General features: G+C 35.2%; 1 protein-coding gene across 5 annotated transcripts in view; it reads right to left on the bottom strand.

Moving 5' to 3' along the window:
• Positions 1-13645, bottom strand: part of ROCK1 (Rho associated coiled-coil containing protein kinase 1) — a 152550-nt gene that overhangs the window by 63679 nt on the left and 75226 nt on the right. For 2 of the 5 annotated variants that reach the window (XM_034995979.1, XM_034995980.1), the window contains exons 10-13: positions 11651-11810; positions 7624-7684; positions 3585-3673; positions 1116-1164 (exon numbers count right to left, since the gene is read on the bottom strand). In XM_034995979.1, the coding sequence (XP_034851870.1) occupies positions 1116-1164; positions 3585-3673; positions 7624-7684; positions 11651-11810 (359 nt within the window). The remainder of the gene's footprint in view (positions 1-1115; positions 1165-3584; positions 3674-7623; positions 7685-11650; positions 11811-13645) is intronic. The other 3 variants (XM_034995981.1, XM_034995982.1, XM_034995983.1) reach the window with 3 other exon arrangements.

Here is a 13645-nt window from a genome sequence, read left to right as displayed (position 1 = left end):
ATCCAAAGCTGAGGATTTGCAAAATGGATTTCTTACATACTTTGAGCTAAATAAGTAGTGCTAAGTACACACTGACCAATCGCAAGTTGGTGAAATACACATATTTGTATTACATGTGTATGTATGTATGTATTTGTATGTATTTTATGTATATGCATATCCAAAGCTACAAATGAAAAAAACAAAAAACAAGACATTGACAAATACTATTCCTTAAGAACAGAGAAAATTAAGACAGCACAAAAACCACTAGAAAGACTAAATCTAAAAAAAAAAAAAAAAGGAAGAAATCAATAAGGCTATAGAAAGTATATTTCTTTTCAGGGTACTCTTCATACACATAGTGGAAAGACAGTATAAGCTGATCAAAAGGAAGACAATGTATTATATATTTGCAAACAAACATCTGAATCATGATATGTTTCCCTAGTAAAAACTTCCTGTGGGGTGCCTGGGTGGCTCAGTCGTTAAGCATCTGCCTTCGGCTCAGGTCACGATCCCAGAGTTCTGGGATCGAGCCCCACATCAGGCTCCCTGCTCCATGGGAAGCCTGCTTCTCCCTCTCCCACTCCCCCTGCTTGTGTTCCGTCTCTCATTGTGTCTCTCTCTGTCAAATAAATAAATAAAATCTTTAAAAAAACAAAACAAAAAACTTCTTGCTAGGTCACCATGGAAAACATGAGTAATTCTAAAATCAATACATTTCCCATTTCATCACATAACATTATGTTAATGTCAGTCCTTTTAAAAAGGATTTTTTTTACAATTTAAAATTGTACTCTTTCCTCTTTCCTATTTGTCTTTTTCTGCTGTAGTTCCAGATCCCATTTGATTCTCTTGCTCCTTTCTCAAATGTTAAGAACCACTGAAATGAAATTTATGTACTAAAATTTCAACATGGTTCTAGAATAAAAGTACATATACAAAGGAAACTAAAATCTAATCTAATCTGTATCATTTAAACCTGCAGTTCCTAAGTAAGGCCTTCATCACAGTTCTTTGACTCTCTATTTCAACCTATAAAGTTTAAATGCAATTTTCTTAGAAAACAAAACAATCTGAAAAAAGAAAAAACTCTCAAAAAAGGAAACTTCTGATTAGAAAACAAAAAGTACCTCTTCATCCAATTCTTTCATTATCTTGTCTAGTTTTATGTTTGAAGTTCTGTAAAAACAAAAGCAGTATAGATTAGAAATATGTTTATTTTTTATTGCCCAGTGGTGGAACACCACATTCCTTACTTTCCCATTTAACTAAGATGTCTTAACATCTTTGGTGCTGTGGATTCCTTTGGCAGTCTGGTGAAGCCTATGGCCTTTTCTCAGAATAATATATTTTAAAACGTAAAATAAAATATAGGATTAAAAACAAGCCAAAAATATATTAAAATTCAGTCTTAAATTTTAAAAATGTATGGGGGCAACTGGGTAGCTCAGTTGGTTAAGCATCTGACTTTTGATTTTGCCTCAGGTCATGATCTCAAGGTTGTGAGGTTGAGCCCTGTGTCAGGCTCTGCACTAGGCATGGAGCCTGTTTAAGACCACCCCCACCCCCCACACTCGCACATAGGCTCTCTCTCCTTTAAATAAATGAATGAATGAATAAATAAATAAATAAAATGTATGTTTCAGTAATATGTGTGTTTCTTTATTAACTCATTAAACCACAAGATCTAGCGGTAGTAATTTCAAAGTAGTGATGAGCACAAATGATATTTAGAGATAACAACCAAAATACATGAAAATATTTATGGTATCAGTAATAAAAAATTCACAGCTACTGCTAATAAATGTAGATTATTGCTTTTGTTCATAGTGGAAGGAAATGCTGAATTTTCGTTATACGTTATGGAAAACACTCACTTTTTCTCATCCAAGTTTAAGAACCCTGAATTCCATCCATGCACCCTCTGGAGGAGGTCTATGGATTCCAGGTTAAGGATCCCTGAATCACTCATGCAATACTTGATAATAAACAAAAATTAGCTATTTAAACTTTATACAAGATTAAATAATGAATGGCAAGGTGGCATATATAACTGGGAGGAAATGTATCATGGAACAACCTAGTCAAAAAGTTGAGATAAATTGAAAGTGTATTTATTATCTCCATCACAATTTGTTTTCTTTGGCTCTGAACACAACCCTAAACTTCAAATCTGCATGTACAACGTTTTACATGGATGCTTCAAATACCTCACTCAGCATGCCCAAAATGTTATTCCCTCTGCTCCACACCCTTACCCATAATACCAGTTTGTTTTTACTCTAGGTATCCCTAAGAAAGGACATAACCTAGGAATCATCCTTGACTCATCTTCCTCCTTCATTTCCATTAAGTTGAATAAATGTGAAGTGCTGCCAACTAACCAGAGTTCTTTTTAAAAAGAAAATGTTATCAGTTTACTTAGTTTAATAACTTTCAAGGTTTTTCCATCATCTTTGGGATACATTCCAAATTCCTTAGCTTGTCAAAAACAAAGTCCTCTAAGACCTAGATTCTGTCAACCTTACCACCCCCCATCTCAGGCTTCCCTTCTCTCCCCAACACTCTCCTACCATTACAGGCCACTTTGACCATTCCTACTTCTTCCTCGAATCGATACCCTACACTGCCACTATCACTAGTTTAATTTTGGATGAAGAAACTTCTCAACATATTTATTTCCATTTCTTCCACTTATTTCTGTATTTCATACTTAGAAATTCTAGAAATTTGCTTATATGTGTTTTTCTGAGAAAAGTTTGTATTAGATACTTAAGTATTTAATCTATCAGGAATGGTATGAAATGAGACTTTTACTTGTTTCCTCCTTGGCCCAATCACAAAATTGCCAGTTTTCCCAATTCCATTTGTTGAATACTTAATCTCTGCATTACCTCTGTAATACCACCCACAAAAATATAAAAGTTGTTTGTAGTTAATAAATAACTCAACATTGTGCTAGGTTATTTCAAATAATTTTGATTATATATTTCATAAATATACAGATTCTTATTAGATTTAATGAATTTTAACATTTAATAACATTTACATTTTAGAAAGCACCTTATTTAAAGATTTTATTTATCTGACAGACAGAGACACAGCTAGAGAGGGGGAGTGGGAGAGGGAGAAGCAGGCTTCCTGCTGAACAGGGAGCCCGATGTGGGGCTCGATCCCAGGACCTTGGGACCATGACCCGAGCCGAAGACAGATGCTTAACAACTGAGCCACCCAGGTGACCCTAGAAAGCACTTTATTTAATGTAAACTAATTTGCCCTTTCAGTCAGCTAATTAAAATGGCAGAGAAAAGTAATAAATCAGGCATTAAGTGAATCAGCATTATAGTTTTTTAATAAAGACTGCCAGAAGCAAATGCACTTTAAATATTCTGAGGACAATATGTCTATAACTAACGCCAACATGAATATTACTTTCCAATTCTAGCCAAGACGTTCTTCATTGAATGTGTATAAGCAGCAACCTTTGTATCTCCACCTCATTTCCAATTACTTTTCAAGTGTTTTATAGAGGGCAAATTTTTAAATAAGTATGTGCTATACAATTTTTAATGTTAAAAACATATAAAGTACACTCTCACCTGCACTTCTGCTCCATTTCATCTTTTAATTGCATTTCATTATGCAGCTGTTCTTCCAGCTTATAAATTGTTTTTTGCAAATTTTCCTGCTTTAATTAAAAACAAAACAAAACAAAACTCATCCTACTAAGAATGTTCATAGAGAACTTAAAAATAACAAGTTTATGTTACCATTCTACATCTGTTCAAGAGGGAGTTACCTGGTTCAATCTTATCCTTTTTCTTTCTATCTGAAATTACTATTAACTTAATAAGCATTTTCTCAACACCTAGAAATGTGTCAGGCACTATAGTAGGCATTAGTAATATAAAAAATTAAGAAGATTTGGTCCCTGTGCTCGTGAAGCTAAGAATTAAATAGAGGGGCATAGAGGAATAGAAATAGGAGGAATAGAACATACAATAATCCAAAGACATACACACAAATATTAGAATATAATGTGGTGATGATAAGGTTATATATGAGGTGTCCTGAAGAAGGGAATTCTGCCAGGAAAATGTAATGTTTGAGATTGGACCTACAAGATGAAGATATTTACTAAGTGGAGAAGGTGGTAGAAAAGATGCATTTTAGCCAGAATGAATGAGTTCAAAAGTAGAGAAGCAGAAGAAAACATGATATATTTTGTAAATGGGAAGAAATCAAGAGCACAGAACGTAATAGAGAGAATGAGTCTCATAAAATCTGAAAAGGTGAGTGAGACCATGATTTTTGTATGCAAAAATTGTAGTTAGGGACTTTAACCTATAAGCATTTTATTTTATTTTTTTAAAGATTTTATTTATTTATTTGACAGAGAGAGACACAGCGAGAGAGAGAACACAAGCAGGGGGAGTGGGAGAGGGAGAGGGAGAAGCAGGCTTCCTGCAGAGCAGGGAGCCCGATGCGGGGCTCGATCCCAGGGCCCTGGGATCATGACCTGAGCCGAAGGCAGATGCTTAACGACTGAGCCACCCAGGTGCTCCAACCTATAAGCATTTTAAAAAGGAAACAACATAGTACATCACTTCAGTAACAGTTAGGTGAGCAGAGTAGAGGGTAGACAAATTCTAATCAAAGTAACCAGTTAACAGGCTTTTGAGACAGTTCAGGCAAAAGAGTATATAGGTTTGATATGAGGCAGAGGCTACAGGAACAAAGAGGAGGAAATGGATAACTGTGTCAGTCAGAAGGTAGAATTTATAACCTAACAACTGATTAGAAATAAGAGATGATAAAGTACAGCACAGGGAATATAGTCAATAACATTATAATAACAATGTATGGTGACAGTTGGTAACTACGCTTATTGTAGTGAGCATCGAGTAATGTATAGAATTGTCAAGTCATTATGTTGTATACCTAGAACTAATGTACCGTTGTATGTCAACTATACTTCAATAATACAAAAATTTGAAAGACCAAAGTAGGATTATTAAAAAAAAATCAACATAAGAAAAAAAGAAAGGCAGAAAGAAAAGGAAGGCAGGCAGGCAGGAAGGAAAAAGAAAGAAGAGAGCAACAGATTACCATACAAAAGATAGGGAACACAGTAAGAACTGCTGGGGAGGGGATGGAGAGAGGAGAACTATGAATTTAGCTCTGGCCTAGGTTAAGAACTGAGAAGCACAAGAAGAGAAATCCAGTCAGAGAGAGAGAGAGGAGAGATGCAGGTCTGGAATTTAGAGGAACAAGCTGCACATAAACAAGATTACCTATAGAAAATGAGCAGAAAGCAAAGATCAGAATCATCTTGAGAAACATTTAACAACTAAAGGGGAGGGAGGGAGGGAAGAAGGGGAAGAGATCCTGCACAAAGGATTGAAAATAAAATCTAAAGCGGTGGGAAGAAAACAGAAGGAAATAATGGGAACATGAAAGAGTTATGGAAGTTCCAAGGAGGAGGGATTAATCAGTGTCATTTGCAGCAAAAAAGAAAATTAAGATAGGAATGAAATTTATTCATTCTATTTGTCAATTGCAAAGCTGTTCATTAGCATCTTTGCTGGAAGGCTTTAAAGGAAGAGTTGAAAATTAAATTTGTCGACTTTTCTATTTATCTCTACGTTAACAGAAACAGTGGAGACACCAAAGTTGTCTACTCGCCCTGTGATCTTCCTGGAGAAAAGATAAAAGGTAGCAGCAGCCAGTGAAAGGAACTTCTGGCAATCACCACTGAACGAGATCAGCCCAAAGAAAACATGATTCCACTAAATATTTTTTAAAGTCCTATGTACCACTAATCCTACAGATAAGTAATACAGTGGGAGGTGGGTTATAGTAGCTCCTTATCGTCACCTTCCCTAGGTCAAAGGTTCTCAAGATTTCTGAGCCCGTTAACTATGTAACTTGGGAAACAGCTCTGGTGAGATGAGAATTTAAAAGAGAGATGGTCAGAACAGCTAACAAGTCCTCACACAGTCCATTCTCCTTTTTTCCACTCTCCCTTCACATTGCATGTTCTCTTAATTTAAGAATAAATGTATCAAGGAGAAAGAATTACATCAGCTTTTAACAAATGATTGCTACCTATTCCCCTCCCCCTAATATGTTGTAGGCTACAGTACAAGAGTTCAAAGAATGCTCCAACGACGGCCAAATAATTGTTTCTAGTATTTTTTAAAGTAAGCTCTATGCCCAACATAGGGCTTGAACTCACAACCCTGAGATAGAGAGTCTCACACTCTACCAACTGAGCCAGCCAAGCACCCCAATTACGTCTAATATTTTTAAGAAAAGTCCTGGTCAACCCAAAAGGACCTTCTGAAGTCTAAGTAAGATTTTTTTTTTTAACCCCTGTCTCATGAACATGAGCTATATGGACAATAAAAAGGCCTCCTGTCTCTAATATTTACTTATAACAGTAATTTTCAGTGGACAAATTAGATGATGCTGACTGTACTGTTTATTCTTCCATTTGCTCCCTCCCCTTTCTAGCCATGAAATCCATCCTCTGCCCTACTTTTGCCTTGCAATCTACAGATTGCATTACCTGGATTCTATTGTCCTGTGATTTTAGGGTTCGTTTTAACATATGGGAGACACCAGCAGGAATCAGAAGGTGGGAGAAACAAAGTACTATTCTCCCCACCCTTTTATTGCCATACTGTGGTGCTGACCGTGTTCTATATTCTGTTCCTCTTTGATGATGGTAAGGCTTTTCTGAGCTGTGGTAACAATACTTGTCTCTCTTTGTCCCTTCAGACTGGGGACAATAGCTTCCCCCCTGTTGTTAATCAACGGGTGCTTTTGCACCCTTTATTTATTGCTCCCCTTGACCCTGCTCATAGCACTGTAAATAGCCCTTTCACTAAACTCTCTTAATGAATGAACAAAATGTGATATATTCATAGACTAGAATATTCAGTCTTAAAAAGGAATCAGATTCTGATACACGTTACAACATGAATAAAACCTGAGGATATTATGGCTAAGTGAAATAAGTCAATCACAAAAAGTCAAAATTGTATGATTCCACTTACATTAGGTACCTAGCACAGTCAAATTCATAGAGACAGAGAAAGTAAGATAGTGGTTACTCAGAGTTGCAGGGAGTAGAATAGAGAGTTTAATGTGCACAAAGTTTTAGTCTGGGATGAAGAAAAAGTTCTGGAGACAGATGGTGGTAGTTACATAACAATGTGAAGGTGATTAATGACACTGAACTGTACACTTAAAAATTAAATTTTATGTTATGTACATTTTATCACACACACAAAACTCTCTTTAGTTAAGTCTTCTGAATGTGTTATCTGTTTTCCTGTCAAGACCCTTACTGACAAACTGATGTATCATAAATGCCTAATTCCAAAGATCAGAAAGACTGCCACTGTCAATATGTGTAGCAATTTATAGTTTACTAATTACCTCCACATAAAATACTCCACTTGATATTCAGGCAAGAAATCAAGTTAGAAGGAGACAGTAAGTAAAAAGTGTTATCAAAATTCAAGTTCACTAACTACACATTCAGATGCAACACATGTTTACTTAATATCATGTATACAAAATACACCATCCATAAAACAACTTTTTAAAAAATAATAAGAAAATACCTACCAAGCTCTTATCCACATTGGGGCTACTTCGGTTATCATTAGGATTTGCTGAAGATAAGTATCTGAGAGGAAAAGAGTTTTTAAAGGTAAAAAAAAAACAAAAGACTCTTCAATATTCAATAACAACCTGTAATATATACTACATGCTTATTTTTTTTGTTCAGTATTGTACTTGCTATGCTTTTTAAAAATTGAGTGCAAGTTCATAATTCTTTATTTTAGAAACATAGTACAAAAGTGATACATATGTTAAATAAAACCCCGTTAGGTCAGAAGCAGCACTCTGTAATCATACCTTACTATTCCTGCAGCAAAACATATGAATATTCATACCAAGTAGGATAAATAAAAACCATAAATAGCCTCAAGTTAGTTCAGATTAGGTTTTTAGCCATGAGAGCACGTTATGGCAGCTTTTGCCACCAAACAAATTTTAGTGAAAAATGCTTTCAGTTTTTAGAGCTTTATGGTTTTATTTTTTTATTTTTATTTTTTTAAGTAGGCTCCATGCCCAGCATGGAGCCCAACACGGGGCCTGAACTCACAACCCTGAGATCATGACCTGAGCTGAAATCAAGAGTCAGACACTTAACTGACTGAGCGACCCAGGCGCCCCAGTTTTTAGAGATTTTTGGATTAGGGACTGGGGATAAGGAAGTGTTGACTTGTAAAGACACGAGCACAACTTCTCTCTCTGCCCCAATTATTCTTCAGCCAAAATGACATTGCCTTTCTGGGCAAAAAAGAGTTTTTGCCTTAAGTGGTTGAGTTAACATAACCTAAAGTTCTGGTGAGGTGATGCCTGCTAATCTTTTGAGACTCCAAGGCTTACAGGGTTCTTTCTTTAAAGTCAGTATAAAGTTACAATTACACATAAGATAGTAGTGACCTTTAGGAATCATGAGATTATCAAACACATCTAAACAGACCATATGAAAAAAATTTCCTAAGCTCTCAAATGTCAGAGGAAGGTAAGGTACTATGGCTGCCTCTGCTACCGCTTCTGCTACTGCCTTTAACAAGCTACAACCACCACTATTAATACTGCCACCATCGCCACCACTACAGTCACCACCTTGGTTCATCAGAAGAACACCCTCAAAAAGGTATCAAATAGCTACTACACACTTCATAGCTGTTATAGGGCAGCTGTCATCAGCTACATATTCGTTACGTATGAAGTCATTACATTTTTATTAATAGTGAAAAAACAGAAGTTCCTTTAAGTACCATTAAACACATATAACAGTGCTCTGAAACAAAACAAAACAAAAACAGGAAAATATGTCACTTTTTATATTTTCCTTGGGAAATTATTCAGATCAACTAGAGAATCAAATAATCAGGAGGCAGTAACAGGCACTAAGTAACAGGTTTGTAGAGAAAACGTTCCATATAACAAATGACAAATTCTAGATTTAGTACATCTTCATTCCATTAACTACTGAATGTCTCAGAAATTCAGTGTGAGATTGATTCCACATCATGTAATGTAAAGAAAAGCATATAGCAATGCCAGTGGAATCTGAATTAGATAGGAAAACAGACCATTTGATCCCTAAGATATCTTCTAAATTGTAATACGCTATATAAATTGAAGTTAATATTTGGCCTCTGCAAAGTTAATAATATGACTTTCTCTGAATGCAGCATTGGAAATATAAGGACACCACTTGTACATATCCATTCATTCTTCCACTTTTTGTCCTCTTTTTTCTTTCAAAGTTATTTTATATATTATATTGCTGCTTTCATATAGAATCTGGTCATTTAGGTAACTTTTTTTTTTAAGATTTTATTTATTTATTTGACAGAGAGAGAGAGACAGTGAGAGAGGGAACACAAGCAGGGGGAGTGGGAGAGGGAGAAGCAGGCTCTCCGCCAAGCAGGGAGCCCGATGTGGGGCTCGATCCCAGGACCCTGGGATCATGACCTGAGCCGAAGGCAGACGCTTAATGACTGAGCCACCCAGGCGCCCCAATTTAGGTAACTTTTTATGAGAGGTTTTAGATTATTATAAATGTAGCCAGAAGTTTAACCTTTAAACTGTTAAAAATCATTCTTCATTTAGCTGTATTTCAGCAATAAAGATCTCTAACCTTAGTAATTGAAGGTATGTTTGGATTTCAGGAGCAAGAATTTCAGAAGTTTTCTATTTCATCCAGTAACTCAAAATTATACTTACATATTATCATAAAACCAATCCGTATTTTGCTGATTCTTGAAGATCAACCATACCTTCAACCATTCACGTAATAGGCAATTACTAAACAACACTATGTTATTCAGTAAGACAGTGGTACTGAAGAATAGAGTGCAATTTCTACTTTTGAGAAACTTAGAAATTAGTTTGGGATATGCACCATATAGATTCAAGGAAAAACCAGAGAACATAATCAAGTACAAGACAATGTACTACAAATAGTATATATGTTTAATTCAAGATTACTTTTGTATAGATAAACCTAAATAAAGTCATTAACTGCTATGAACTACAGAAAATCCAAAAACATTGTGAGTTGTTTATATCAACATTTCAAGTGCTTCAGAAACCAAGCCAGGGAATAACTGATAAAAATAGGAAGGAAGGAAGGAAGGAAGGAGAGAAGGAAGGAAGGAAGGAGAGAAGGAAGGAAGGAAAGATTTTTTTAGCAAAAACCACTTTGAAACTTGTCGGTGTACTTCAATATAAAATACCTACAATATTATATTCCTGGGTGTTGGGGGGGGGAAGGATTAAAATACTGGACTTTACTAAAAGTCAATAGTCAAGTATTACTTGTAGTATTTGTTGCAACAAAAAATATTCAGTACTGTCTTACAGCTGGATTATTGGAGAAATTTCCTAAGGCAGGATTAAATTGCATTCCTGTTTTCTAAACTTGACCTGAATAGGCTCTTATAAAAAAGTTTTGACTATAATGACAAAATGCTTCACTTTAAAATATATCCATTTCCTCACTAGGATACGAACATCTTAAAAGAAGGTACTAACCATATTTTATTCATCTTTCTCCCTGCACCTTGGTGCTTAGTATCTATCTGACAAAAAATAAGTTGGCAAACATGTTTGTTGAATGAATGAATGAATGAATGAATGCTCAGCATACTGAAATAATGTTAAACGTTTTATTTACATCTCGTCTTTTGAAGACTAAAGCTAACATTAGCTCATACTAATAACAACTAACATTAACTGAGTGCTAATGTTCTAAATGTCCTACTGTTTTGATTTAATTAACCCTTACAAAAATCCTATGAGACAAGTATTATTATCATCATCATCCCTATTTTTGAGGAAATGGAGGCATAAAAGGTTAAAGTTATTTGCCCAAGGTCACAAGATCTTACATGATGTAAGACATGGTAAACTCATTTAGTGATTTTTGGTGAGGAATCACTTAATTTTTGCATTACTAAAAGTTATAGGCCTTTGTAACATCAATATAATGATGGTAATGCTAGAAAACTCTTTGTTCTTCCAAAATGTATTATAAAACCAGAGCTCTTTGGGTAATGAGATTAACCAAAATATTAGTATTGATAGAATCTTTTAATTTATTAATTGCTGTAACTTGAACACATATAGTGCATCCCTCAGCAAACAATTTCTGAAACACAGTATCTTGATCATGGATGAGTCTAAAAGAAATGAAATATGGAATAACACAAATACCATGCATCACTGAAAAATGGCATATTAAGATATCTCTTAATATACCATTAAATGTTCTCGGGCGCCTGGGTGGCTCAGTTGGTTAAGCAACTGCCTTCGGCTCAGGTCATGATCCTGGAGTCCCAGGATCGAGTCCCGCATCGGGCTCCCTGCTCGGCAGGGAGTCTGCTTCTCCCTCTGACCCTCCTCCCTCTCATGATCTCTGTCTCTCATTCTCTCTGTCTCAAATAAATAAATAAAATCTTAAAAAAAAAAAAAATGTTCTCGAAGGGATTTTTAGATACCCCTAAGAAAATAACAGACCATAACAAAATTATTACCCACCCCTAAAATCAACACTTAACATACTCACCTACGATTGCTATAATACGTAAATCCTACAAAAGGTAACTGATTGCCAACAAAAGCTTTAGGTATGGGGAATGTTTCTTCATCTCCTTTATCTTCTTCCAAGTCATCAAAATTACTTGTATCGATGTCACTACTTAAATCCGGTACAACTGGTGCTACAGCTAAAAATGGAAACAAAATTAGTAGTTGCTTCAAATTTAATATGAAAATAAAGCAAAGATTCCATACAAACTACTAAATGTTTCTTATATATAAGTAAGTTGCAAACTACAGATTCCAAATGGGTTGAATCCTATTTTAGTCAATTTTATTAGGATTATTAATCAACTGATATTGACCATTATAATTCTATGAAACACCACCTTCAAAATCACCTATAATTATCATCTATACTTCAAGTTTAATTTGAATATTACAAGTATTAAGGTCTGTTTTAGAATATATCATATAAAATATGCAAAAGCAGTTAGGACTACAGAAAAGACTTTTCAGAAACCATAGCATACTAAATTGTACTCAAAGATTCAAAGGTGATTGGTTTCAAATACAATATTTTGTTTGTTAATCTGCTGTATATCAAACTAGAAATCAAGCTTATGTCTTCACAGCCCTGGATAGAACAATTTGGTATTGAAATATATTTATTCATCTAAAATCTAGATGGTTTATATTCACTCCCCCAGCTCAATATCTTTATAATATTAAGTCACAAGGAGCAATGTATTTTTTTTTTAAAGATTTTATTTATTTATTTGACAGAGAGAGACACAGCGAGAGAGGGAACACAAGCAGGGGGAGTGGGAGAGGGAGAAGCAGGCTCCCTGCAGAGCAGGGAGCCCGATGTGGGACTCGATCCCAGGACTCCGGGATCATGACCTGAGCCGAAGGCAGTCGCTTAACCGACTGAGCCACCCAGGCGCCCCTGTATTTTGAATTGTATTTTCAGACTAGCCACCTTCCCTGAATCAAGTCATTAAGCGAAGACTCAGGGAGGTATTTATGAAATGGCTGTTAGGAAAAGAGGGCAGAGATTTAAAACATGGACACAATTTTCAAGAGTTATAAACTTGATGGAGAGTGAGGCTCATATTTACTTAATTAAGTAAAACCATATATGGCAATGCTTAAAACTTCATAATACGGGAGAAAATACCATTTGAGAGTAATACTACTAGTATCTTATTTTGAAGCTTGAATATGCTACAGAGAGTCATCCAAAATTTAGAAAAAATGTGTTTCAGTTTAAAGATATAGTGTTAAAAAAAACAAAAATAGCAACAAAATATTTAATAATTATTTTAGATACAATCATGTCATATTGCCTCAAAAAAAAAAAAGATGAAGATGAGCAACAAAAAATAACTGACCTGGTTTCATGGTATTAATCTCTTATAGAAAGGAATAGATTTTCTATTGAATCATCTGGGTTTTCCAGACAAGAAATGACTATTGTTGTGCATCTCAGATACAGTGAATTATTTGATGAATTTGGGAATGAAACAACAATTTAACCCAAAGAAGCTATAATACTAACAATGAATGAGAAAAGATCTTTTCCACCGTTCTCTTTTCTTAATGACCAGGAGAACTGCCTGACTAGACAGTTCTAGCTTCCTAATAATACTAACTGCCTAATTTGTAAAATGATGGGGAGGAGGGGGGAAGTTGTCTCTCCTTGTGAAGCAAATAAATCAATTATGGTCTTGGCATAAATTCTATTAAAACAGTGGTTCTCAATTTTGAGACAATTTTGCTCCCCTGGGGGACATGTGGCAATGATTGAATACATTTTTGGCTCTCGTAACTGGGGGAGGTGTGCTACTGGTATCTAGTGGGTAAAGATCAGGGATACTGCTAAACATCCAAGAAAGTTCAGAACAGCCCACACAAAAAAGATTTAGCTGATCTAGTGTTCAGGCTAAAAAACTCTACTTTAAAATTATCATATAAGATCGATTTTAAAAGGAAACAGAGCATGTTTGGTGAATTTTCTCCT

Source organism: Mirounga leonina, unplaced genomic scaffold, assembly GCF_011800145.1.
Source record: "Mirounga leonina isolate KUSES-001 unplaced genomic scaffold, KU_Mleo_1.0 Mir_93, whole genome shotgun sequence".
Classification (NCBI taxonomy): Eukaryota; Metazoa; Chordata; class Mammalia; order Carnivora; family Phocidae; genus Mirounga; species Mirounga leonina.
Note: the sequence above shows the minus strand (reverse complement) of the source record. Positions and strands in the feature narration are given on the sequence as shown.